Raw genomic sequence first — 26,741 nt, 5'->3', positions numbered from 1 at the left:
TGATGGACTTCGGTAGCTTCACTGCATCTCTGCCCAGTTTAAGTTTTCTTTTGTGAAATTTATGTTAAGGTTTTCAGTTAAATTAATTTAAGCATTTCCCTTAATTAGATAGGAATAATTGAAAAATATCCAGGAAATTTGATTTTTGAAATTAAACAGTTCAGAATTCTGCTTTTGTATAAACTTAGATATGTGTAGATGCTCAGTTGTGCACCAAAGACAGGATATTCGAATTGTTTGGTTTGGATGCTAAATGATTGTGCTTCTTATTAGTGAAGTTGAGGCTTTCTATTTTAATATGTTAACCCCTGGCATGTACATTGTCAGTTGTGTGGTAATGTCTTAAAATTTGATCTAACTATTAATAATGTATTAAATTGATAATATGTAATTCTAGAATATTATTGCCATTTGAAAATATATTGCAAGGACTCTCTCCTAATCATTTATGAAAAAGAATAACTTTGATGAAATAGTTTTCACATAACTTTAAAATTACCTCTTCTAAAGATCATGTAGATTCCTGTTTTAGGATAAAGTAGCATATTTTCTTTCAGTACGTATATAGTTATTTTTCACCTAACAGCAGATACATTCCATAAATGATTTATTGAATTCTGTTAGAAAGTTGGAAGAAGACTTCTATTATGTAATAATTTTTTGGCTTAGTGTATAGATGAGATTGGGGAAAGTATTTTAAGCTTTATTTAAATAGAGACATGGCACAGTGATATAATGGAACAGAATGAAATTAACTTTTGCATTGAACAGTTTTTGGTCAACCATTTATGACAACAACTAGAAGGTGCCAGTTACACTATGGTGTTTGCCTTTCTTAGGGTTGGTATCTTTACCTCCTCCTTTGCCTCCTTATTTGTTCAGTCTCTGAATTCTACAACAGTATCTCTAGCACTCATTTCTCTCTTGAGTACCAGAGGTATCACTGCAATTTAGAACTTCATTATTTATGGCCTAGATTATTACAGAAACCTAGCTAGTGTTCTTAGTTCTCATCAGACCAGTATGTAGTTTTATTTTTTATTTGTTTGTTTCTGCCTTCACATGGTTTATATCCTCAATCGTTAATGCTTAGTGATTTGGAAGAAGGGGAGAGAGTTGGGCAGGGTGTTCCCCTCCCCCAGTGTATCACCTGCTATCATAGATACCTTTCAGATCAGTTTTTCTGAAATACCATTTAATAGTTGTGACATTTATTAGATGTGATTAAGATAGATTTCTGCTGTTAAGGAGCTTACACTCGATATGTTTGTGAGAGATTGCAACTCTGATACTATCACTTATCGTAGCACTTATATCTTTCAAGGCTAGGTTGAGGTTCACTTTGTCTACAGAACTTCCCCTGCCTAAAATCTAATCTTTGCTTTTAAGTCTATAATCTCAAATAGATCAACCTTCTAACATACTTGCTAATGTATTTCTTGGCCTTGTTCTGTCTGAAAGAGATCTCTGTAATGACATTCATTGTATGGAGATTGAAGAACTTCTAATACAAACTACACAGAAAATAGGATAGTAAAATCAAATGGTAGGGAATGTGTAAGAAAAAGGTACAAATGTGATCTTTGTTATTAGGTTAATATAAAAAATGGACTGAATCTTAACCAATTGGTAAGAGTTTAAGGCATTAAATATCCACAGATAAAACCATGACTGAGGCAGGTTTGGTAGATAATTTAGACAGTCCTGTTAAAGGGCTGTTTAAGACATTTTTAGATGGGGTATTTTTGTTTGTTTGTTTGTTTTTTTGTTTTTTTTTTTTAGACCACATGTCTGTACCTATTTTTTCCCCTTAACTAGGCAGTTGATCTTTTACTAATTGATTTGTAGAAACTATCTCTGTGTACTATGTAACAAGTAAATTATCCCTTTGTAATGTGAATTACAAATATCTTTTTCTCAGCCTTTTGACTTTGTTTATGTTGGTTTTCCATGCAGAATTTTTTTTTGCAACTTTTTTCCAGTCTTCTTTTACGACATGAGATTGATATCATTTTTAGAAAGGGCTCCTCTATTTTTGAAATTATACTAAAAAATATCTTTTAGTAGTAGTGATAATAGCAATGACAGAAACAACAACTAATACTAACATTTAGTGACTGTTTACTCTCAATTCCTAATCGCCGTTTGGTGAGATAGGTGGAATTATTACTTCCTTTTTATGGAAGAGGAAATCGTGGTATAGAGTGGTTAAATAACCTGTCCAAAATCATACAGCTAGTAGATGGCAGAGACCAGATTCTGACCTATGCAGTTTGGGTCCACAGTATATGCTCTTAAACCAATATGCTGTACTGCTGGTTTTTTTGTTTTGTTTTGTTTTGTTTTAATTTTTGTATATTTTTGATGTGCTTTTTTGGTATGTTAGGTTTGAAGTAGGAATCCATCTTTACTTTTGGACTGCTTGGATGGAGGAGGAGCCAGGAGAAGGGACCATGAAAGATTGATCATCAAGGTGGAAGTAAAGCAGGGGAGAGTGGTTGATCATTTGGAATACTGCTGAGATTGAAGATGAAGACAGATAATTTGGTAACCTGGAGTGATTTTGATATTTCAGTGGAATAGGCTGGAGCAGAAGTCAGATGGGAGCTAGGTAGGGATATGAGAAAATAAAAGCAGTGAAAACAAGTCTTTTGAAAAGTGGCTGTGATTATGAGGGAGAAAGGACTGTAGAAAAAGGGAAAAATTATTCTTGTTTTTTAGAAAGATGAAAGAGACTTTTGTAGTTACAATGCTGACAGATTTAAATAGAGAAGGGTTTGAAAAAGATGCAGGAAAGAGGTTATTTAATGGTTAAGATTCTTAAACATCAAAGAGAGGATGGGCTCTTAGGCATAGGTATAGGGATTTGCTTTATAAAGAAGATGCTCTTTTATTTCAGAGGGTGTGGAAAAAGATGGATGCAGGTGCAAGTGACTGAATTTGGTTATGGTGAGTGAGGGAGTTCCCAATGATGGTATCTGTTTTCTCTGTAAGTAGATGATGATATCATCTACTGAGTGGAGACTTGGAAGTTTGAGGAGAGTTGGAGGTGTAAGGTGAGGAGAGGAGGTTTAAATTAGCCATCATGGAGAGTAGGGAAGGAGATTAGTGAAAGAAGACAGAGGATTGTTGGACATTGTTGAAAGCCTACTAGAAGTGGGTAATAACAGCGTGAGTCAAATATTCTTTTCTAGCGGCTTTTAGGATTATTCTGCCATCACACTTAATATAGTTAATGCTCTTTAATCATTCACTACCAGGCTAGAATTAAAATATAGGCATACTACTTTTAAAGCTTGCCAAGCTAGTGTTTTAAGTGTGTTGAGTAAAATTGGAGGAAGATGAAGAAATTACTACTTTTCAATTCGTTTTGTTGCTCTTAACTTATCCAGAATATTTCTTTGGGAATAGCTTTTGAATGTGTATGCTAATCTGTTGAACTTGTACTCACATGGATGTGACCCTTGGATAATTTGTAGAGGGTATTAAGACAATACAAAATATTTTAAGTTCAAATTTAAGATAGTTTAGATCTTGATTACCTAAATGTCAGAACAATAATTTTTAATAATAAACGCATTTTCATTTCTCTTAAAACGTAATTTTCAAAATGTATAGAAAGTTTACAACAGTGTCCCAAATCCAAATGTATTCATTATTGAACCTTTTATTTTTAATACAGGGTGTAATAGGTATACAGCTGGTTGTTACCATGGTGATGGCCAGTATCATGCAGAAGATTATACCTCACTACTCTCTTGCTCGATGGCTGCTCTGTAATGGCAGGTAAGGCAAGGATAGTCTAATTGTGACTAAGACAAATCTCTATTTAGTTTACCAGGCTGATTAACTTCCTAGAAGTCAGGGAAGTTAAGTGCTAATTCGTATTTCGAAAAGTATGACAAAAGAAAGGTATGAAAAAACTAACTTTCTTATTTCTCTTCTTTGAGAAATTAGTAGTTTATTTGTTTAACACAAAGGCAGATAGGAAAATGGTCAGGAATTTAGTCTCCTTCCCTCCCTCCAACTTTGTTCTGTCCATGGCCACAGATCTTTTGTAGTTACCTTTAAAAAAATTTGGTCAGCATGATTGTCCTTTAAACCCACAACTTCTCTAATTAAAAAAAGAAAAAAAGTTGATCAACAAGGGGTTGACAGATTATAAATTGAAGTGCTGAAATATTTTTTATCATTTTTGAAAAAAGTGGCTCAAAGCATATTCCTATTGTTGGTGACTCATTTGAGAGCTTATATTAAAGTTGGGGGTTTGTTTTACTGTAAAGAATTTTAAGCTGTTTAATTTAGCAAAGAGTAGACAAAGTTTTTTTGTGGGATTTTTTTTTTTTTTCTGGTCTATTGCACTGTAATCTTGCTTCCACAAAGGAGCTAAATTGTTTTGTTGAAATATATATTATAATAATAAAAGTAAAGCAGTTAAATATAGGTGAGATAGTGAGGCAAAAGCAGGAAAATTCTGTGCTCAGAAATGTATGCCAAAAGAACTTGAGATTATGAAACATAAGTGAGAAATTTGGTACTATGAGTACAATTTTACCCCAGTTATTTTTCTTCAATAATTAACCGAATTCTCTTTGTGCTTTATATGTCTATTTTCTTTGTTTAGACCTTCTGAAGATAGAGAAAATGGATAGCTCTCATACTACTGATTTCATATACTGTAAGATGAATAAGCCTTTAATTCAGGGCTATTCCAGCCACAAAACTTAAATCTCTTTCATAGGATCTATTTTCAAGTTTTAATTATTTATATTCTTCTCTAGGCTTTTATACTTTTTCCATATTGATGTTTAAATATAGAAAAATATTACTTACTCAGCCTGCTTTAAAATTATTTTAGAACATGGTGATACGTACGAACATTTATATATACACACATTCATATGTACACATGAATTTATATATGAACGTGTGCAGGAAGAGTTGTTTAAAAATATTTAATAGCAAAAAATAAAGTGTTAACATGTCCTGTGTAATCTGGTTTATTTATATTGCCTAGCAAAACCCTTTTCATTGATTACTAAAGGGTAAACATCAGCTGGGCATGCTATTATTAATTCTAAATAAATGGAATCTGAATTAATAAAACTGGACATAATACATAAAAGTGCAAGTTATTTTCTAGTGAGAATTGCACATTTCTAAACTTTATGCTTATAATCCAGAGAGAGTTGCAAATCTCTTTTGGCTGCAAAGATCTTGGCATCGTCCCATTTTAGTTTATATGCATTTCCATTTTCTTACATACTCTGCATTTGGTTCTATAAAACTTACATTTTCCAGTAAAAACTAAAACTTTAGCAATTGAAAACCTGATTTTCTTCCCTTTGCTAATATTGCAATAATGTATTATGCTTAAAATCTTTACTTTTTTGAGAAGAGTGTGTCATAAGTATATGTCTTAGTTTGCTGGGGCTGCTGTAACGAAGTCCCACAGACTAGTTGGCTTAAACAACAGAATTTTACTGTCTTACAGTTTTGGAGGCTAGAAGTCCAAAATCAAGATGTCAGTATGATCATGCTTTCTCTGAAGTCTGTCATTGTGGTGGTGGCTTGCTGGCAATCCATAACTCAATCTCTGCATCTTGACATTGCTGTCTCCCTGTCTGTCTCCTCACTGTGTCCAAATTCCTCTGCTTATAAGGACTCCAGTTATACTGGATTAAAGCCCATCCGGATTCAGTTTGGCCTCATCTTAATAGGATCTTGAAAGATTCTGTTTATGAATGGGTTCACATCCATAGCAGGGGGTTAGGACTTGACCATGTCTTTGTGGGGCATATGATTCAATCCATAACAGTATACTTATCTAATAATTAGAGTGAGAGCTCAGCCTTTAAAAATAAACATGGATTTGATTTTCTTTGTGATCTTGACTTGCTTTTGTAAGCAGATTAATTTTAGTGTTAGTTACTGCTATCTTTAATGCCAAATGAGGGCCCAAGTTTGCCAATCAAGAATTTGTAGAATTGGTTACGCTCCTTCTATTGTTAATTTCATTTCCTCCCAGTTTTATTTTATTTTATTTTAGTAAAGAAGATCAGATATCTTTATTTAATGTTAGTCCTGGAGATTTTAGGTCATGGAAACCAAATTGCTGAGTGTTGTCACCTAAATCAGTGGACTAAGATAATTCATTTTACCCTTTGGGGATAATTTATTGTTTACCAACTTTTTGTGTTAGAAAATGATACTGTTTTAATATTGAAAAATCTAAAATCCCTTCTAAATTGCTCATCTAAAAATACTGTTGATCAGAAATGACAGTTTGCATTTTGGACTGAAGGGAGAGAAAGATCTGAGGGCATTCTTTAAGGTCTTTAAAATACTTAAGGGGAGAGAGAGGCTTGTTCTAGTTTGCTAATGCTGCTGGAATGCAAAACATCAGAAATGGATTGGCTTTTATAAAAGGGGGTTTATTTGGTTACAAAGTTACAGTCTTAAGGCCATAAAATGTCCATGAACAAAGGGTACCTTCACTGGAGGATGGCCAATGGTGTCTGAAAAACCTCTGTTAGCTGGGAAGGCATGTGGCTGGCATCTGCTCCCAAGTTCCGGGTTCAAAATGGCTTTCTCCCAGGACGTTCCCCTCTAGGCTGCAGTTCTTCAAAAATGTCACTCTTAGTTGCACTTGGGACATTTGTCCTCTCTTAGCTTCTCCAGAGCAAGAGTCTGCTTTCAACAGCCTTTTTTAAAATGTCTCTCATCTGCAGCTCCTGTGCTTTGTTCAAAGTGTCTCTCTTTGCTGTAGCTCCTCTTCAAAACATCGCTCACAGCTGCGCTGAGTTCCCTCTGCCTGTCAGCTCATTTATATGACTCCACTGATCAAGGCCCACCCTAAATAGGTGAGCCATGCCTCCGTGGAAATATATTGCATCAGAGTTATCACCTACAGTTGGGTGGCATGCATTTCCATGCAAATCTAATCAGCACCAAAACGTCTGCCCCACAAGACTGCATCAAAGAATATGGCTTTTTCTGGGGGACATAATACATTCAAACTGGCAAAAGGCTCATGAGGACTATCAATAGTATAGTATAGTTAGGGAGTAACTATATTGAGTAGAACTATTCAGAAGAACTATACAAGTGAATACATGTAGATACTGCAGTATGTTAATAGTGAGTTTGGCAGAAGAAATTTGTTTTTAGTTTCTGTTGTATTGCCTTACTGTTTATTCATTCCACTGGTGGTATAACTTCAAAATGTACATTAGCATTCATATTTTTGTTACAAGTTATGGCTTCTCTTTTTATGACATGCTAGTTATCTCTGTCCCTATTATTCATCACCCTCTGTCTCTTTTGGAATGGAGGGTTTGAGGTGGCACCTCATTCTAGTTTGTTGACTTAATGAGTAGGCCTGCCATTTTTCTGAATTAATAAGCATTTTTTGCATCTAAGTTAATAAGCATTTTTTGCATCTAAGTTAGCACCCTATTGACTTTATATTTGAGTTTATATTTAATATAAAAATTAATTTCCTATTGACTTTATATTTGAGTTTATATTTAATATAAAAATTAATTTCCTAGCTCGTATTAAATAACATTTATATATTGCTGTTAGTACTGTAGAGTTCTTGTTTTTAAAAAAACTTTAAAAAAAAAACTATATAGTCTTTAGCCTGATTTAATTCCTTTATATTTGTATAAACTTTATAGTGATACAGTCTTTATATCTGTTATCTCATTTTGATCTGTAGACTGTGAGCTAGGTAGGATAAGGGATGTGTTTGGTATATGTTATAACCTCAAAAAAGTCTCAGTGTCTGAATTTAATAAAAGTTTCTCACTCTGTTTCTATCAGACTTGTATGAGGGTCAAATGGGGGACACAATCAAATGGTGGTTGGACAGTTCTCCAGGGAGGGCCTTCATAAAGTGTAATTCAAGGATTCAGCTATCCTTCAAGTTGGACGACTCAGGGAATCTAGGCTTCTTCCAGCTTGTGACTCCTCTGTTCCTCCTGCTAGCTTGGAAGTCCTCTATGAGATGTTGTCCCAGTTTGCAAGTGAAGAAAGGGTGGACTGCGGATCTTTCAGGAGATTCTAGGGGCCAAGATTAGAACGTATCATTTCTGCCCACATTATATAGGCTGAGGGCATGTGACTAGTTCTGGCCAAAGTGCATGTGAGGCTGGAAATGTGATTTTCATTGTACCTAGTGTTATGGTGCCCGCGAGTTAAAGTTCGAGACAGCCAATTAGAATTTTAAAAAGCCTTTATTAGCCGGCCGGTGACTGCTCACCATTACTCCGCGCAGGAAATTCAGTGAGCAGCCCCGACGTGTGTGCTGGTGCCTTATATAGACAGAAACCATATCCTGGAAACACAAGCAAGCTATTTTAACAGAAGCAGAGTTGGCAGTTAGCTATTGGTTACAAAAGACAATTTCACAAAGAGTTTCACTTGGAACTGGTGCAGTTATTGATTGTTAAAGAGTTACAAAAAGTTTCACTTGGAACTGGTGCAGTTATTGATTGTTAAGGGGTTATGCTTGGCTGATGCGTGCAACCGCAGTTTCGCCTCCCCTGAATGATGAAGTTTCGCTTCCTTTAACTGGTACAGTCTCACTCCTTCCTCCTCATGGTCTAATGCCGTTTACACAACATTTTTGCTTTGCAGATGTTATAGTATTAAGGGGAAAGGGGGCCCCACTTCACTAGGAAGTAAAGGCAGAATTGGTGAGTGTCTAGTCCTTCTTTGCCATACATGATATTATCTCCATTTTTACAAATGAGAAAACAAGTTTTGAGTGATTTACTCAAGTTCACATACTGAGAAATAAAATAGATCAAGAAGGGCTTTTACCCTGGAAGTCTGATTGATAGTCTAGTATTTATTTGATTATGGCTGTTCATCAACTCCAGACCTTGCCCTGAAACTCATACTTGAACAGGGTTTTGAATTTGGTGGGGGAGACAAGTGTAAATTTCCACAACTACTGTGATTTCTGTCAGAGCTTACAGAGTAATTTAATTAAGATTATTTTCTTATTTGTGTCGTTTTATTCCTAGCTATACTTTACCTTTTAGAAGATAACTTCTTAAGGTTATAGGTAGTATATGGTTTCTCTTCACTTACTGTATTCTCATGGACTCTGTATGATCAGATAGCTGCCTTTTATTCTAAACTAAATTAAAGGCACATCAGCATTGATTTTTGATTGTCAAAAGCATGCTAAATATGAAGTATCATTTATTGTTCAGAGTATACCTCTCACCTCCCATTTGAAATGAAATTTATTCCACATTATTAAATTATACATATTTTGTGTTCCATTTTTTCAGTTTTTTTAATGGAAAAATATTCTTCTAAAAAGTGTTCTTAATCTTACATGCATTCTAATATGATCATGCCTCTTTAACAAGAACTTGAGTGGTAAGATCTCTTCTGCTCTTAACCCATGAGAATGTATTATTAAGCTAGAAAAACTCAAGTATGAAGAGCCCTAGGGCTCTCAGAAGGTTCCATTCCTCCTCTCCTTCCCCAAAGGAAGGAAATCCTGGGACTTTGCTTTCTCTGTACCTTTAGTGTGAACTGCTTTCCCTAATATAGGAGACTCTTTCTAACAGTTGTTCACTTCACCTAAAGATGTTTGTTCTTTATCATGTCAGCATACCACTAATTTGTAGCCAAAGTATTCTCTGCTTTCTATTGTAATTAAAGTTCCTTTTTGTTTTGAAGTTTGCTTGGCCCCTCTTTTCATGGAGAGGTAAGTGATAGGCTGCATTCTTTGTACATTTGAATAGTGGGTTTTGCATGAGAAGTAGGATACTGCTTTTTGTACTTAATAGCTTCCTTGCTGAACCCATTTTCCTGATTATTCAGCTCTAACTTCATGCATTTTTCTCTGCCCCTTTATCTCCCTAGGCTCCCCACTTTGGTATGCTACTTCCCTTCATATGTCCCTCGTCAAAAAAATGTTATGAGATTTAATGATTTTGTCTCATCCCATATTGGGTAAAGAGGATGTTACAACACCTTCCTGTTCAATTGCTCTACTTCTTTTTGCCTGTTCTCTTTTGCATGTTGCCTGATCCAAGAATCTGCAAGTTCCCTTTGGTGAGAGAAACCTGCTATTCAAATGCACAGTAGGTGGGACTTATGACCCAAGGGAAAGGTTTAAACCTTCAGCTATTACCCATACGGAATGCCTGAGTCCTTGCTCTCCTTGCCTCAGCTATCTTAACTTCCAGTTCCAGAATGTTTATGATATTCTATTAAAACTTCCAACAAATAACAGGAGAATGCATCTGTATAACAATTTTGTAGCTAATTATGCTGAACAAATTTTTCTAGGATTTGAAGGATTTGTTTTTTCTAAGTTTTTTTTTTTTTAGTTGGTTTTTTTTTTTTAGTTGGTTTTTTTAATGGTCAGAATTGTAAAAATTTAGAATGTAGACTTAAGCTGCCTCTAATGTCCCTTGTTGTATACCCTGAGACAGAGTTTTGTATGATTATTTATGTGTTAAATTTTTAGCTTGCTTTATCAATTCTAAGCTTTTCTATATTTGTTCATTTTCAGATTTCCATTTTAAATTTATGAAATTTTTGTTTCCAAAAACTTTTTAAGTGGCTTGTTTTAAATGACATTGCTTCTTAAAATCTAAAGTAAGGTCTAGATCAATACATTCTATATTCTATATTTTCTGATACATCATTTTCAGGACTATTGAACTCTGGTGGTGGTCTGAGATGATTTTATGTAAGAGCTTTATACAAGAAAATTATTGAATATTATTTTAATAATTTAGAGAATTACAACACCAGATTGACTTTATTATATAAACCATTGCTGACAATCTGAACATATGTGAAAAAAGCCACTGAATAGCCAAGATATGTGTCATAAAGTACACTGAAATTAATATATTTAACTTAAATTCAAAAGGCTTAATTGTTCAGTCAGATTCTATTACTTTATTTTTTAAGTTTATTATTTTTTATTACAAAAGCAAGACATGCCTATGATACAGAAAAAGATGATAAATTAATAAAAAGGAAAATAGGAGGTGGTGGACTTTATTCCCATTACCCAGAGATAATCACTGTGTAAATTTTGTTGTGTTGCTTTCTAATCTTTTGTATTCGTATTTCCCCACTTGATTGTGATTTGACTGTATTGAAATTTTACATTGTGTTCCTTTTGCTTAACATATTAACATAAAGCATTTTTATTCTATTTTTGACTGTTAACTGCTACATAGAATCTAAATCTAATACTTTTATATCTATCTTTCAAGCCGATATCAGAAAGTCATGGTGCAGTTGTTGCAAGCAAGCAGTCATTTTGCTGAGATAGACATATCAACTAACAGCAAAGGAAAATACTAAAAACTGAAGCCAGTACTCATAAAGTGTATCAGGTAGAACCATTTGATATGGAATCAAACTGTATACAAAGTACTGACTGTTGAAGAAAATCGTGCGACATAATTCTAAGTTTTATGTTGTGTTCATGATCTCAGACCTTAGTTGGCCACTCCATACTACCTGGCACTCTTCGTATGCTCCACTTTACAGACAACTTTTTCAACAAGAATCTTTTCTCCTCACCCTCCCACCTGACTGTCTCTGCCTCACTCTAAGCTGCTAAAACCAGAGCCCATCACTGTCATCTTCATACCACCAAATCCACAATCCTAGGTACATGTGCAACCCCTCTTCTTTATTTTTTATGTATTTTGATTTTGGCCTGTGGAGGAGGTGTCCCGCCTGTCACAGCTCAGTTCCTGCGTTTGTGCTCTGGACCCTTCCCTATCACCTTCATCAAGACTTTGCTTCTTTGGCCATTCGTTCTCTCTTCCATGTCATCACTTGCTCCATTTCTATTGGATTACTCATGTTAGCATGCACACTTTTTGTTTTGTTTTGTGTTTTTAAAGATCTCCCACTAAAAGTAACATCAAATTAAGGGTAGTCACAACCCTGTCCCCAAACTACTTTCTCATACCCCATTAACTGTTCAGCTTTCTACCATATTTTATTTTCTCCTTAGGTAATCTTATTAATTCCAATGGACTTAAATACCACAATTATGTAATGACTCCAAATTATCTCTGAGCTCCAGATTCTGATATGCAGTTGCCCTCTTGACATTTTCATTTGATTTCTCATGGGAACTTCAAATGCATCATGTTTAAATTCTTGATTTCTTCCTGTTCTCCTTCATCTCAGAAAATGTTCCACTATCTTTTTTCACTCCCTGCCTTTAGTCCATTAGCAAGATTTTGATGTCCAAAATATGTCCCTGTTATTCTTGCTTTCCTCTCATGCACAGAGCAGCAAAAGGCATCTTAAAATATGAATTGATTTCTTTCTCTCTCTGCTTTGAAACCATTAAATTTTAGCATACAATCTAAACACTATTCCATGACCGGTGAGGCTTTGCATGATATGTTCCTTGCTTTATCTCTTCAGCCTCCCTTCATGTGTTTCTCCTTGCACATGTTGCTGTTGCCTCATTGGCTTTTTAGTAACTGGGCTATTCTATACTCTTTCATGTCTCTTTGCTTTGGGCTTGCTGCTCTCTGCCTGGAATGCTCCTGCCTTCCATTCTTCTCATCCTTTAGGTTGCTGCTTAAGTATTATTTCAGAGAGGATTTTCTCACTTAATAACCTGAGAATTGTGTCTCTTCTCATTCTCACGAATTGTTTGATTCTTTTGTATGGTGTCACAATATATAATTTTTTTTGTCTTTACTTTTTTTCTCTTTAAATGGTTAAATTCTGCCCCCAAACTGGAAAATAAGTATAAAAAAGGAAGGAACTTTGGCTTCACTTTGTGTGATTATATATCTCCATTGACTAGCAGAGTATAAAGAATTCTTCACAAATGTTTGTTAAATCAATAAATGGATAAATAGTTGAGTCACAGACTAAAAGCAAGTAGCCCTAAGAGCATTCTTAGATTTGGAGCTTTGAGCCATAATTGTTGTCAATCAAGATAAACCTGAGGTATCCAGTCAGTGGTATAATAAATGTAGTCCATTGTATAAAAAAAAATGGGTCCACAAAATAAGATTAAACAAGCTTGAATGTATTTAAAAAGGAAATGCTTTCTAGAAAATTTGAAGGTCTTTATTATAGGACTGTTAATAACCTAAGTTTTCCTACACTAAAAGAGTTCTTTCACTGGTTATGTACTATTTCTGAAAGCTAAACAACAAATTTATCTTTATAAATGTTATTAAGTGCTCTTCTAAATATAATAAGTTAAAATTCTGGACTTCAGTCAAAATTTGAGGAAGGTGCTTCCTCATCCATGCTGGTTGTAGCTTTAGAGACTTTTTCATTTATCTTAGGATATATATTTTATTTTAAAACTGTTAAACTAAGAGGAGATCTGAATTAATTTTGGTTCAGTAGTCCTTTTTGAGCCTTACTATATGCCAATAACTGTACTATTTTTGAAGTATACAAAAGCTATGTAAGTCAAAAAACCTTCACTTTTTCAATTAGTGGAGACTACCGTAAAAACAATAAAAGATAAATTAAAATTTTGCTAGGTAGGGACATAGGTGTTTAAAAACAGAGAGAATATATGCAAAAGCACCAAGGCATAAAAGAATTTATGAAGAATGGAACATTGTTTATTCTGCTAGAATGTCACATTCAAAGGGGGAATGGTTGGAGGTGAATCTGAAGAGGTAGGCAGTGGTCAGATCTTGAAAGGCTCTGGAAACAAGTCATGAGGCTTATAGACATTTAGGCCCTGTGTGTGTATTTTAACTTTTTTAATGGAAATTTTGAAATAAATATAATATGTAGCCAATAATCTAATGAATTATTTAATTCACATTTAATAGCTCATGGTCAAATTGTTTCATCTATACTCCTTCACCTTGCTCAACATGCTATTTTACATGAAATCTAAGACACTCTATTATTTCATTCATAAATATTTTGATATCTCTAAAAGATAAGAGCTTTCCAAAGAATTACCATAGTCTATTATCATAGCTAAAATTTTTTTAAACAAATATCTTCAAATAGCCATCAATATTCAAATTATCAGTGCTGTAGTGTTTTTTAAGACAGCAAATGAGTTGCTAACATTTTTTTAAATTGGAAATTTCATATTCAAAATCCAGATTTTTGTAGTTGAAAAAGTGAAAGGTCTAGCAATACTGAGTCTGTCTCCCTTTATAACATTGTGTTTTTTGGAGCCCTCACCTAGAGCTTTACTCATTGCTTTACCCTGTAAGGAGCCTTGGAGAGGACTTAAACAAGCATATTCCATGATAAGATTTGCATTATGGGAAGATAATTAAGGGTGGGATGAAGAATGGATGTTATGAGGAAAGCGTCCAGGGGAGGTCAGGGAGACAAGTGAGAGTTTTGCAGTGGTCAGTTAGAGAAAAGATATGCAGAATTAAAGTAATTGCAGTAGAACAGGCAGAGTTTAAAATTTTAAGGGTTAAAGAAACAGAATTGATGACAAGATGCAGAGAGGGTGCATTGAAGATAAGACCCAAATGTCAAATTTAAGTTTCCTAGTAGACAGCAATACCACCAAGTGATACAGGAAATTTGGAATGAGCAGATCAGTGCTTGAGAGCAATGTTTGAATGTTTTGACTGTGTGGTGGAGCTGAATACCTAGTTGTTGGACCCATTACTTATGAGGATTAAACATAGTCAACGTAAAGGGTTTTGTAATTTGTAATACTTATGCACATAAGGTTTGAGACCTCTCAAACTAAATTTAAAGAAGAAAGGAAATGAAAGGCTTACTGTAGTTGTGAGGATACTCAGACAAGTCTGTTTTTAAGATATTCTTTCAGAACAAATAAAGGATGAGTGGAGAATTTTAATGTGTTCCCACCAGCTTGCCTGCAGAGTTTACTCCATTTTCTTTTATTACCAAACCAGTGTAATCTTAATATATATGAATATATTCCCAGTTGTAAGAAATGTATATGCAAACAGTATTATAGGGTCTGGCATCTAGTAAGTGCTTAGTGTTTGCAGGATTTGAACCTAAATCCTTTTAAGTTAGCTTAAGCAGTGGTATCTGTTTCAGATTCAAGTTTTTCACCTGACATTTCCCAGCAGTTTCTTCACAAACTGGAAACTTGATAAATATTTGTAGACTAAATAGTGATTCTCGTGATTTTAATTGCTTTATTCAAGAGGATTTTCTTTTTCTTAGTCTGAGATGGTATCAACATCCTACAAAAGAAGAATTACGAATTCTTGCAGGGAAGCAGCAAAAAGGAAAAAATAGAAAAGACAGGTAAGTTAATTTTGTTGAGCTTGTAAAGTGTTAATATTTAATACAGTGTTTATAAATATATTTTTGTGCTTTGGTGAAAGGTACATTTATTGATTATGGATAAACAATTGAGAAATTTGAGATCAAAACCCATGATTTAAAATAATACTGAATCACCCTTTAAAAAACCTGATATATATAAATCTAAATATATAAGCACAAAACAGTGATTATTTTACTCCAGAATAAATAACTTTATTTAAATTGTGAAGATAATATAGCTATCATATTTAGGAAAAATTTTGTAGGGGATTTAATGGGGGAAGTACCTATTACCCATGTCTTTACCCTACAATTCATTTAAAGATGTCATTTGGTTTGGGTTCTTTTCCAGATTTTGCTATTACTTAGAATTGTGATGTTGTTACAGTGACCTGCTTTTGACCTTAGTTTCCTTGTCTTTAAAATGAAAGGAGTGGGATAGTATAATTTGTTAAGTCCCTTTAAACTCTTTGGTATTATATTCATGTTTTCAGTTTATAAAGAAAACTGCCTGTTAATTAACCTCACTGAATGGACATGGTAGCATCATCTGTGAAATATAGGGACTGGACATAGGCTTTTTGAAGGACCCTTCTAGCTTCAAAATTTCATTATCTATTTAAATGGAATTCTTGGGAAACCTACACATTAATTAGACTTTCTGAATGGGAACCAGTTTCCTCAACTGGAGATCGAGAAGAGCTTTTTAGGGTCATTTTTGACTGGATTCATGATTTTAGTGCATTATAAAAATGTCATTGACAAAAAATTACCACAAATTTCTCATGAATGTACTAAAAAGTCTAGCCTAATGCATTTGTAGATATTAAAAAAATTCTTTAACATTAACAATTATTTGGTTCTATATTCGAAATTTGAAAAGATTGTATTTTCTGATCACAATACCATCCTTTTTGTGACTTAGCATTACAAATACACCTGGAAGCGCTTTGGAATATTTATCGTAAACCCTCCTACTTTTTATTCCAATAGTTATATTCTTTAATAAAATATTCCTGCCTGGTAGTAGTATATAGTTTCCAAAACACTTTACACACAGTTTTACTTAGTCCACACAATTCTGAGTAATAACTAGTAATACAATTTTCATTTATTCCACTTCTACCGATCCGTAGCTACCATGTTCAACATATGTAAAATTTAGTTACATACTATGGTATTCATGTTACAGAGATATAAATTTTGACTATTTGCTTTGTATTCAGTAATTTTGTCATTTCATAGTGGTAAAATTTTATATATTGAACACGGTTTATATATACAAAAAGGTCAACTGATGACACTGTTCATACTGCTGGTAGCAATATTTGTTTGAATTATTAAAATAATTCTTTACTAAGGTTCTCCCAGTTTATATTTATTCAAGAATAAATGCGAAATTGTTTTCTAGTATTGTAATTAATGTTATTGAAACTTAGTTTTACTTTCTATATGTTTGATTATCTTAAAAAAATTAAATTCTGAAAGATACATATACACCTGAAGAATTCTTCTCTTGCTTTCCTCAATCTGTGATTCTAATCAAAGAAACTGAGTTAGCCTTTCATGTTTCTGAAATTCTCATGCACATAAATCTTAATATATTGTTCAGCTCTGACTTGTATATAATTACAGGTCTGTTTATATGTGTGTGTGTGTGTGCGTATGTATATATAATTTCAAAGACCGATACACTTTTTCATTTGCTTTTATTGTTGTGCTTGAATAAAGTTTCCATGAGGTGTTAGGTTTTCTTTAAATCTCACAGAAGAGCGAATAGAAGAAATGGGTGTGAAACTCTAAGGTAGCAACCAAGATTTTGTTCCTGTGACTAACTTAGGTGACTCTTTCCCTGGAGCTCTTTATAGCCACATAATCATCTATGTCCACATTTCGTACCCCCTTTTAAAAAACTACTTTTGACTACCTTACCTCCTTTTTGGTGAAATATTAAAAATTATGCTTCTCTTTTTCTCTGTGAAATTTTAAATTAGTAATTACCTTATACAAGCACTTGGATGACAGTGTAGGTAACTTGTTTTTTGTGTCACTTGTCTGATTTTTGTAGGAAATATAATGGTCACATTGAAAGTAAGCCATTAACCATTCCAAAGGATATTGACCTTCATCTAGAAACAAAGTCAGTTACAGAAGTGGATACTTTAGGTAAGGGAACTCTTGGTAAAGAGTTCTGTAACTCTCAGTTTTATATTATGCTAGTGAAAGTACTTAGATTTTATATATTGTGGCTAGTTTTTTTGTTTTTGTTTTTCTAAATCATTAAGTCCACTATACAGAACATATATGGAATCTTTCTAAGAACTTAGGAACTCAAAATGACTTCAATTAAATTTTTTTAAAAAAATTTCTGTTCACCTAACTGGTATTAAGCATGTATTAAGCATTATTTTCCCCAATTTTCAGAAGAGACTGACTTACACAAATTTGTTATATAGCTTCTGTCTAAATAAGTTTGGGGCATAGTCAGTTTTTATTGTCTTGAATTCTAGACTTCTTGCTATGCCGGTCTACTTTTATAATGTGGTTTGCAAAAATGCATTTGTATATTTGTATTGAATTACCTATATTTATAATAATTCAATTTTATGTTCACATTTGGTGGAAAGGAAAGTGATTTTAGAGTAATGAACTAGATTAGAAGTAAGAAAACTTCACTTATTCAAGATTCATTTTACCCGTTGGGTATATCTCAATAAGCCATTTAATTTTCCCCTTGTATCTCAGTTTCTATAATTGTATGATGAGTATAATGGTTTTAAGTTTAAAATGAAATCTATATGAAATTATTCAAATCCTAGAAAGGAAAATAGTCTAATGTGATATTATTTTAAATAGTATTTTTCAAACCTGGCTGTATATCATAATCACTTTTGAGGAGTTCTTTAAAAATAAAGATTTTCCAGTTCCTCCCTTAGAGATTCAGGAAATCTAAAGTGGATTCTAGGAATTTGTATTTTTAAAAGTGCTGCATGTGATTCTGACATATGAGCAGGCTTGAGAACCACTGATTTACATGATAAATGAGGAAATAAAATAACATGTGTTCTTTATAATTTTGATAATGTAGTATAAAGGATCATTATTTAATTTGGCCCTTCTTGGATTAAATCACACCACCCTCAAAAACAACTTACAGATTTTCTAGTTTTTCATATAGAATTATTTTGTGATATAAAGTGGCTTTAATGTATTTGAAAGTTGATTCTGTATCTGGAAAGATTGCATGTATATGGAAAGGGTGTTCTAGAACCCAAAAATGTCAGTGAGAAATAATATCAATCAATTGTCTAGTATCAGTCAGATTTTTAAGACTGGTTATGTCATCTTTTTTTTTCTTTTTAACTATGTTTTATGCAAAATTTAAAACATTTAAAAGCACTTAGACTTTTTGATTACTAGTTGTCACCTTTGTTTTACTAATATTATATGAATGTGTAAAATGTTCACAGATGTGTAAACTCAGGAATGTATATATATCTGTGTGTTCTGTTTGAATTTTGTAAAGTTTTTGTCATTTTTACTAATAGCTAGTGTCTATAGAGTATTTATCAGACCTTGCTATAAGTGTTTTACCTGTATATACTTATCCTTACAATTTATTAGGAAGATCCAAGACCCTTTTTTTTTTTTTTAACTCATTAGAAATCTGAAGCAAAGAGAAGTTATATTAAACTTGGGCAAGATGTTACACACCTAATAGGGTAAAAGCTATTTAATGAGAAGTAGGCTATTTTGTTGACCTTAAAAATTTGAAATTAAGGTCATGGAAACCTTAAGTAGCTTCAGCATACAGTTTATTCAGTATTTGATTTTACTTGTAAGATTTTGGGAGCTAGTTGCAAATGGTACTAGTTAAACAACTGGTCTTATAATTTCAAGAGCATTCCAGTTAACCAGAATAACAGAGAGACATTTTATCTTGAGGTCTAATTTGCTGTGTAATTTGTTATGTTGTAATTTGTGAATGGATGTGTGTGTGTGTGTGTTCAGGTAAAAGTAGAGGGTTTTTTGAATGAATTTTGGGTACCTCTGGGAGCTTAAGGGAAAACATTTGGGCTAGATGAGCTCTCAAATTTCTTTTGTCTCCAATATTATATAAAAAGACACATGTATAATTATATTATTAAATACCCAAAAAGAAGAATGTAATTGCCAAGAATATATATAATTTGAACTTTTGTTCTAATATATCTATTTTGTTCTAATATATCTATTATTGATACTCCAGTAACTGTCTCACAAGTCTTTCTCAATTTGTATAAGTTATCTATTGTAAGAACCTCTTAAAAAGCATAGAAGTATTGGAATGTCCCTTGGCTGTTTGCTGAAGTTCCTGGAGGAAGCCTGTGTGTGTGTGGCAGCATGAAGAATCAGAATGTTTACACTGATTGTTTTTAATAACACTTGAAAACCTTTAGATAAATGGATATTTGACTATTTCTTCCACCCATTTCCCTGTCCTTCTAGAAAGTTATTCAGAGGTCTCAAAGTGGGTGGTGTTTGGGATGGGGGTTGGGGGTGGCAGAATCCTGCAAACAGGATAAATTTTTCAGACTTGTGTTCAGAAGCTGTTAGGCCTGTCACATCAAAAAAGCTAAAGCAGTTAAAATAACTTGAGGCAAATGAAAAACTTACCCAATTACAAAAGGATTTAGGATTTTAGAAATCTTGCTGTTATCTCATGCAGATGAAGTAAGTTTTGGTTAGTTTGTTTAGATATTTTAAGTTTCCAAAGGATTGTAGATCATTTGGTTTTATGCCAGTGTGTACATAGGAATTTATATATATATAAATATATATAAATGTGATTTACTTTTACATTTATAGAAGGCCTTCCACAAAATGATGTTGATATTTTGGACAATACTCTGGCAGAAGTAAATGAGAATATCTCTATACCTTGTAAGAAGTTTAAAACAATTGTGAGATGCAGAAGAAGGTGGAATTATATTTACTTTCAGAGGATGCTAATTTTAATGTAAACTCCTAAGGATGGAATAGTTCGTTGAAGGGGTGTGGTTTTATATAAAATAGGCATTGCATCAGCTTTTCTTTCAGAACAGAAGAGGGAATGAAAACTAATTCTTTTAGTCTGCAGTTACTCACAAAATTACTAGTTTTCCATTAGTGCAGTTAAAAACTAAGATAAAGTTCAATTCTCATATCACAGAATGAAAGGTAAGAAGTAAATCCATTTTATCCTAGACCTAGTATTCCGAAGTTAAGATATCATAGCTTAGACTCTTAAATGGAAACAAACAAAAAACTTGATTTATAATCAGTTAAGAAATTACCAACACATTTCATAATCACGTATTTTAACATAAATTTAAATGTACTTCTTGTAATCCTTTTAGGTTTATTTGAATTTTTTAATTCATGAGGTATTAAAATTTTGTTTGGGATGCTGACAGTTTTGATCCATTTTCTGCATTTTTAGATATTCTCATATTTGCAGACCTTACATTGCAAATCAGCAAACAGAATAAAGTCTAGTGTATTTAAAGTTATTTATATGGATAAATCCTCATAAGCTAAAGTTTAAGAAAAACTTTTTTTTTTAAACCTTTATTTTTCAGCATTGCATTACTTTCCAGAATACCAGTGGCTGGTGGATTTCACAGTGGCTGCCACAGTCGTATATCTAGTAACTGAAGTCTACTACAGTTTTATGAAGCCTACACAGGAAATGAATATCAGCCTAGTCTGGTGCCTGCTTGTTTTGTCTTTTGCAGTGTATCCTTCAAAACATCATTAAGATTAATTTATGAAAGTGCTTTCCTTTTGCAGCTAACACCATGAGAACCCATTTCTGATTTGAAAAAGATTTCAGGTCTTACTGAATTTTTCTTTGTTTAAACTTTTCTATTTACTTGAAAAATTTTTCAAAGTAATACAGGTAAATGGTTTTCAAAGTGAAATATAAGGAAACATGTCTGTCTCTTGCCCTTTTTTACCTACCCTTAAGTCTCATGTCACAGAGGCAGCTACTTTTACCTTTTTTACTTATTTCTTTTGAGATTTCCTTCCATGTTTTTAATTATTATGTGATCCTGCTATTTTAATTTTAGATGTTATTGCACCTTTTCCCTTCCCTTACCTTTCTTTCCTTTCTTTTCCCTTTTCTTCCTCCTTTCTCCCAAAACAGTTATGAGACAGTTTTTTAATTAAATCAGTAGTCAGCTTTACCTTGTTATGCCTATGAAAATACTGTTCACAACTGAGCACAGTAGTGTCGTTAACATTTGTTTCCTTGACAAATCTTTTTTGTTGTTGTTGTTACATAGAAACTAACTCTTCCATAGAAATCTAAACCTCAGTAGTTCAAATGCATAATTTCTATTTTGTTTTCCCATGGAAATGCCCTTCTAGAGTCAGTTCCTAAACTTCCTTCATTAACAGTATCCTGCAACTTTCTTCATTATCTTCTCCGGAATTCCCTGTGTCTCTTTCTGAATCCTGTGATATCCTCTTTTTTGGTTTACTCTCCTTTTGGCAGAGTGTATTCTCCTGCAATGCTCGTAGAAAGGGTGGGAAATTTCTTTTGAAATCTTGCATGCCTAAAAATACCTTTGTTCTCCCCTCATACTTGATTGATAATGTGACTCAGAAAATTCTAACAAGGAGATAGTTTTTCTTCAGAATTTTGAAGGTTCTCAAGAAATCGGACACTCTTTTGTCCTTGGTATGTGTGTATCCTTTCCCCTTTAAACACACCCTCCATAAGCTTTTTCTGTTTTCCCTTTTGATATTTTGAAATTTCACAATAACTTGAACAATTTTTGTCATTTATTGTGATAAGTTCTAGATAGACCCTTTAAATTTGGAACATATCCTTCACTACTGTGTAATATTTTTGTTTCTTTCTCTTTATTTTTTAAAAAACTAATCGTATTCCCTCACTATCTCCCCAGCTTCTACCTCTCCACAGGCAACTTCTTCGAACACCTCAGTTTGGTATTTACCATATGCTTATAACACCACTGCTCAATTTTACTTTTAGGCATCAATTATTGCCATTTCACTCTGGAAGTGAGGATTTATCCTATCTCCCTGTGCTGTCACCTACCATTGATCATTTCACATTCATCTGTTCTTCCACATACAGTGATATTTTTTTAGAGGAATATTCAATGTTTATGTTATAACAATGTAACATTGTTTTTCTTTTTATACATTAATTCAACCCCAAACTCTTCTGGTTATATAAATCTCTGTATGTTCAGAGGCATTAGGTACTATGTCCATTTTATTTCCTTGTAGGGCATTCTCCTGGAGTCCTCAGATGGGCCCCTTTCTGATTTGGTTGACCTTCCCACTTTAGGCACATCTGTCCCCTTGGGATCATCCGTTATCATCTTCCTGGGGATTCTCTTCACATATCTCTTGAATTGGAGCACCTTTTTCTTATATTCCATGTCTTCTTCCTGAGGAGCATATCCTCAAGGTAAACAGAAAGGTTGCAGGGTAAGTACATTTCTTGTTACCATGCATGTCTGAAAGTATTTTTATTCTACCCTGAAATTTTATTGATTCATTAACCAAGAAGGGAATTTCAGGTTGGAATGCATTTCTCCAATCATTCTGAAGGCAATTAGTTTGTTGTTTTCTAAGTTCAATTCTTGCTATTAAGAATTCTAGTTGCCATTCTGATTTCTGGCTTTTCATGTGTTCTATTTTTTTCTCCATGGAATCTGTGCTGTCTTTTCTTCAGCCATCTACCTGGGTGAAATTTTATGCTGATGTGTCTTAGAGAATGTTTTCATAAATTTTGCTGTGATGTCATCAATTCAAAAACTCATGTTCTGAGTTCTAGAAAATTTTTGTGAATTGTTTTATTGGTGTTATCTTCTCCAGTTTCTCTTCTCTCAGCTTCTGGAATGCTTATTGCTCAGATTGGCTTTCCCTGTATTGGATCTCTTTACAATCTTCACTCAAATATATGTTTATGTTTGTATTTTTCAGTTTTCTAACCAAAACCCACCAAACTTAGGTTTCTTAAACTTTCCAACCCTTTGGGTTTTTAATTTCTGCTATAATTTTTTAATTTTCAAGGGCTTTCATTTTCAATTTTTTTAAATGGTATGCTTCTTGTTTTGTGATTGCATTATCTTATGTCTATTTGAGATTTTGATAATAGCTTTCATTAAAATTTTTTTTCTGCAGTATCTTTTGCTACAAGTTTGATTTTTTTGCTATCTTTCATGTTGAAGGCTTTTCACAGAGAGATCTATTGGTCCATGTTTGCCTGCTTATATTTAAATGTGAGGCACTAAAAAGAAACACATGGTGAAGCAAGTTGACCATGACTTTGTAGAATTGTCTGGTTGGGTTAGTGATCATCTTTTTTACCCTCTCCAAAGCATAAATCTCCAGACTTCTGTGAGGATTGGTTGGGGGTGGGGAGCTGGGGTTACCTCATAAAAGTTTAGCTGATGAAAGTACTGTTTACCTCATAAAAGTACTTCTTTTACATAAAAATAGTTTACCTCATAAAAGTACTTCTTTTGAGTACTTTTTGGTACTTCTAAGTGTGTACCTCACCACACACATTGATACTTTCACTCCAATGTAGAGAATTATCGGGAATCTGATGGGTTCCTCATCCTTTCTGGGAGTTCTACAGTATAAATCAGATTGCTTTTCAGCTTTTCCCACAGCTGGCTTAGGATTCTAATTCCTCATTCTGTTTAGTCAGTTACCACTTATATATCTGCTTTCTAGCTTCCAAACTTGTATTGCTTTTTCTCTTCTCTCATTCTCTATATTTATGTGTTTAGAAAAAATCCCTCTTCCATGATTTTGTTTGGGTTTAGGGAGAGACAAAAAGTGAGTGGGTGTGCTCAATCTGCTATTTTTATCCAGAAATTTAACATTGTTTCTTTGGTAGGATCCTCTGTTTTCTAACAATCTTTTTTCAGAAAACCCCTGTTGGTAAGATGTTTGGTCTCCTTGAATGATTTATTTTTATCCCTGAGGATATTAATATTTTTTAAGATTTAATTTACTCCTTGCATTGTTTTATTTTCTGAGTTCTTTTCCCTCCTTTTTGCCTCAAAATTGTTCTGTTAGAAATTGTTCTCAAAAATCTAGTGATCATTGAATATGTTTATGTTCAAGACGGAGTCACTAAAAAATTGGAAGTTTTGTATAGGTGATTGAAGCTTGTTGGCTGGTGGAACTTTTTGTGGATAATTCAGTGGGGACCTGGCAGTATATTTGGGGGATCCTCTAAATATCAGGGTCTGCTGGTTATTGGGTCTGTTATTTTCTCCAGAGAGGAAATGCCCGTTCTCCCATCTGTGAGGTGTAAGTCTAACAGCCAGCATTCTGGTAGCTGGTTGGGAAAGAGGTCTCAGAGTCTCAACATTTAAGGTGTAGACATTTATTTAATCCCTACTGTTTTCAGCTGCTCATTGTCACTCTCAGTTCTGCATGATGCCTCAAAATCCCATCTTCTCTGGTTCACGTCTTCAGATAGTATTTCTGGGATCTGTCCGAGTTGGGGAAGGGCCCTTACTAATCTGCATGATTAGGTAAGACAGAAAATTTGAGAAGTCTAGTTATTACTAGTACAGACTTTCAACCAGTCTTCCTATTTTCATCCATCTTGCAGTCCTGATTTCAGAGGTGTCTGGTGTCTTCAATTCCTGACTTTTCCAGGGCTTCTGGTGAATGGCTTTACATTCTTATTTAGTTCATCTCTTTGCAGACACTATATAGCAGAGAATGCTGAAATGTGAATCAATCAGTCCTTGTCCGTCCACTTACTCTCTTCTAAAATTTTGTTGACATCTCTTCTTTTTCTGCTCTGCTCTCTTTTCCTATTCTTTTTTTTTTTTTTTTTTTTTTTTTTGAGGGTTTTTACTTTCCTTCTTTTATGGTTTATTTAGTTAAATTTGGGGAATTAGCAATAAATGTTTGTCTTACACTGTATGTATTTAACTGGAAACCACTGAATGGTCTTTTAAAACTGTAAGTGGGGATACCGTTTTAAATGTATGATATTGTTTGACCATTTTAACACCTCTGTGCTACATTTCTGTTGACTCTTTTTAAGAGCTGTAGGTATAATTTATTCCAGATGGGCCAGAACAAAGCCTTAAAAGTTATCATCTTCACAAAGTATAAACTGTACTGGGTAGAAACACTGATAATGTGTGTCAGTTGAAAATAATCCCCAGATAACCAGTGTTGTACTACTTTCAAGACAGATTAATTTCAAGCATTTAAAATATTACTAGTTAATTCTATAGTATTAAATTTGTGAAAATCCCATTCAATCAGAATAAGGACACATTGCTAGACAGCAAGTCATATAAAACACTAAAAATATTTTAATTTGATAATTAGCACTAGTTGACTGAATGTCATGTTATTGTTTTGATACTTGAATGATTTCTCATGTTCTCTGAAAAATTGTTCATTATGGAATATATTATACTTGTCTTCTTTTTTCATTTTTTTCATGGTTTATATGTTAAAATATTATTTATGGTGTTTATGTAGGAATGTATATTCTTTATATGCAGTTGTATTTAATGTGATACAGACCTTCATACTTACCTACTAAGAGACATTAAAATTAGAAAAATATACCCAGTAGCAACTGAAATCATTGTTTATATTAATAAATTTTATCTTTCATTTCACTCGGCGATGCCTAATAATGTGAGAACAAAGGTCCCATGCAACCTTCAGCACTAAATTTTCTCTGCTTAGTTTTAAGTAGTACACTCGTGAAAGTCACTAAACAAGAGAATCCCTGCAGGAATCTGGTAGCTGGCTGTCTCTCTATCCCAGAGAGGACAGAAAATGCTGGCTTTAGAATACAAGTTATTTTTTGCCAGCTTTGTCCCTCCATGAGGGGGGAGAAAGGAACAATAAGGGAAGTAAAATTTCATGTCTGTTTGGATACATGATTTTCCTTTGAACCTATAGCATGTGAGAAAATGACTTACTTCCTTCAATGCGTGCAGGATACTAGAATTGAATGTCACATATCCAGATGAACACCAAGAAGGAGCCTGTTTACTGCCTGTCTTTATTTTAGTTATAACATATCTGGAATGGCTTTCACACCCTATGAACAGAATCTAGCTGAAGTGACCTCTGGCTTCTTTTTTCTTATTGTATGTGCCTACTTACCAAACACACGTCTCCACTGATTACATGGGACAATAGCTCCACTTAATTCCAGAGTCACCCATAGATCAGTTGAATCAGAAATTCTCAGTAATCATTACTGATGAAATGTCCTTTGTTAAAGTCGTCCCCAAATTAGTTATATATAACTTAAAGTGAGGGAGAATGTTGTTTTTCCGTGGTTCATTTTGTTCTACCCACCCCCACCCCCAGTCAATTATATTTGACTTACTAATATAGAATCAGCAATTACAATTTCTACAGAATTTTGAAAGTTCTAAAAGCATGAGAAGGAC

General features: G+C 33.5%; 1 protein-coding gene across 4 annotated transcripts in view; it reads left to right on the top strand.

The window, feature by feature from the left end:
* Positions 1-26,741, top strand: part of TMEM161B (transmembrane protein 161B) — a 68,954-nt gene that overhangs the window by 17,501 nt on the left and 24,712 nt on the right. The window contains exons 1-5 of one of the 4 annotated variants that reach the window (XM_037801226.1): positions 2,433-2,547; positions 3,683-3,786; positions 15,175-15,258; positions 17,348-17,445; positions 20,880-21,036. In XM_037801226.1, coding sequence (XP_037657154.1) covers positions 2,530-2,547; positions 3,683-3,786; positions 15,175-15,258; positions 17,348-17,445; positions 20,880-21,036 — 461 coding nt within the window. In that variant the 5' untranslated portion in view covers positions 2,433-2,529. Of the gene's footprint in view, positions 1-2,432; positions 2,548-3,682; positions 3,787-11,332; positions 11,388-15,174; positions 15,259-17,347; positions 17,446-20,879; positions 21,037-26,741 lie in introns of those variants that run through there. The other 3 variants (XM_037801227.1, XM_037801228.1, XM_037801229.1) reach the window with 3 other exon arrangements.

This window comes from Choloepus didactylus, chromosome 13 (assembly GCF_015220235.1).
Source record: "Choloepus didactylus isolate mChoDid1 chromosome 13, mChoDid1.pri, whole genome shotgun sequence".
NCBI classification, from domain to species: domain Eukaryota; kingdom Metazoa; phylum Chordata; class Mammalia; order Pilosa; family Megalonychidae; genus Choloepus; species Choloepus didactylus.
This window is presented reverse-complemented; position numbering and strand designations above follow the sequence as displayed.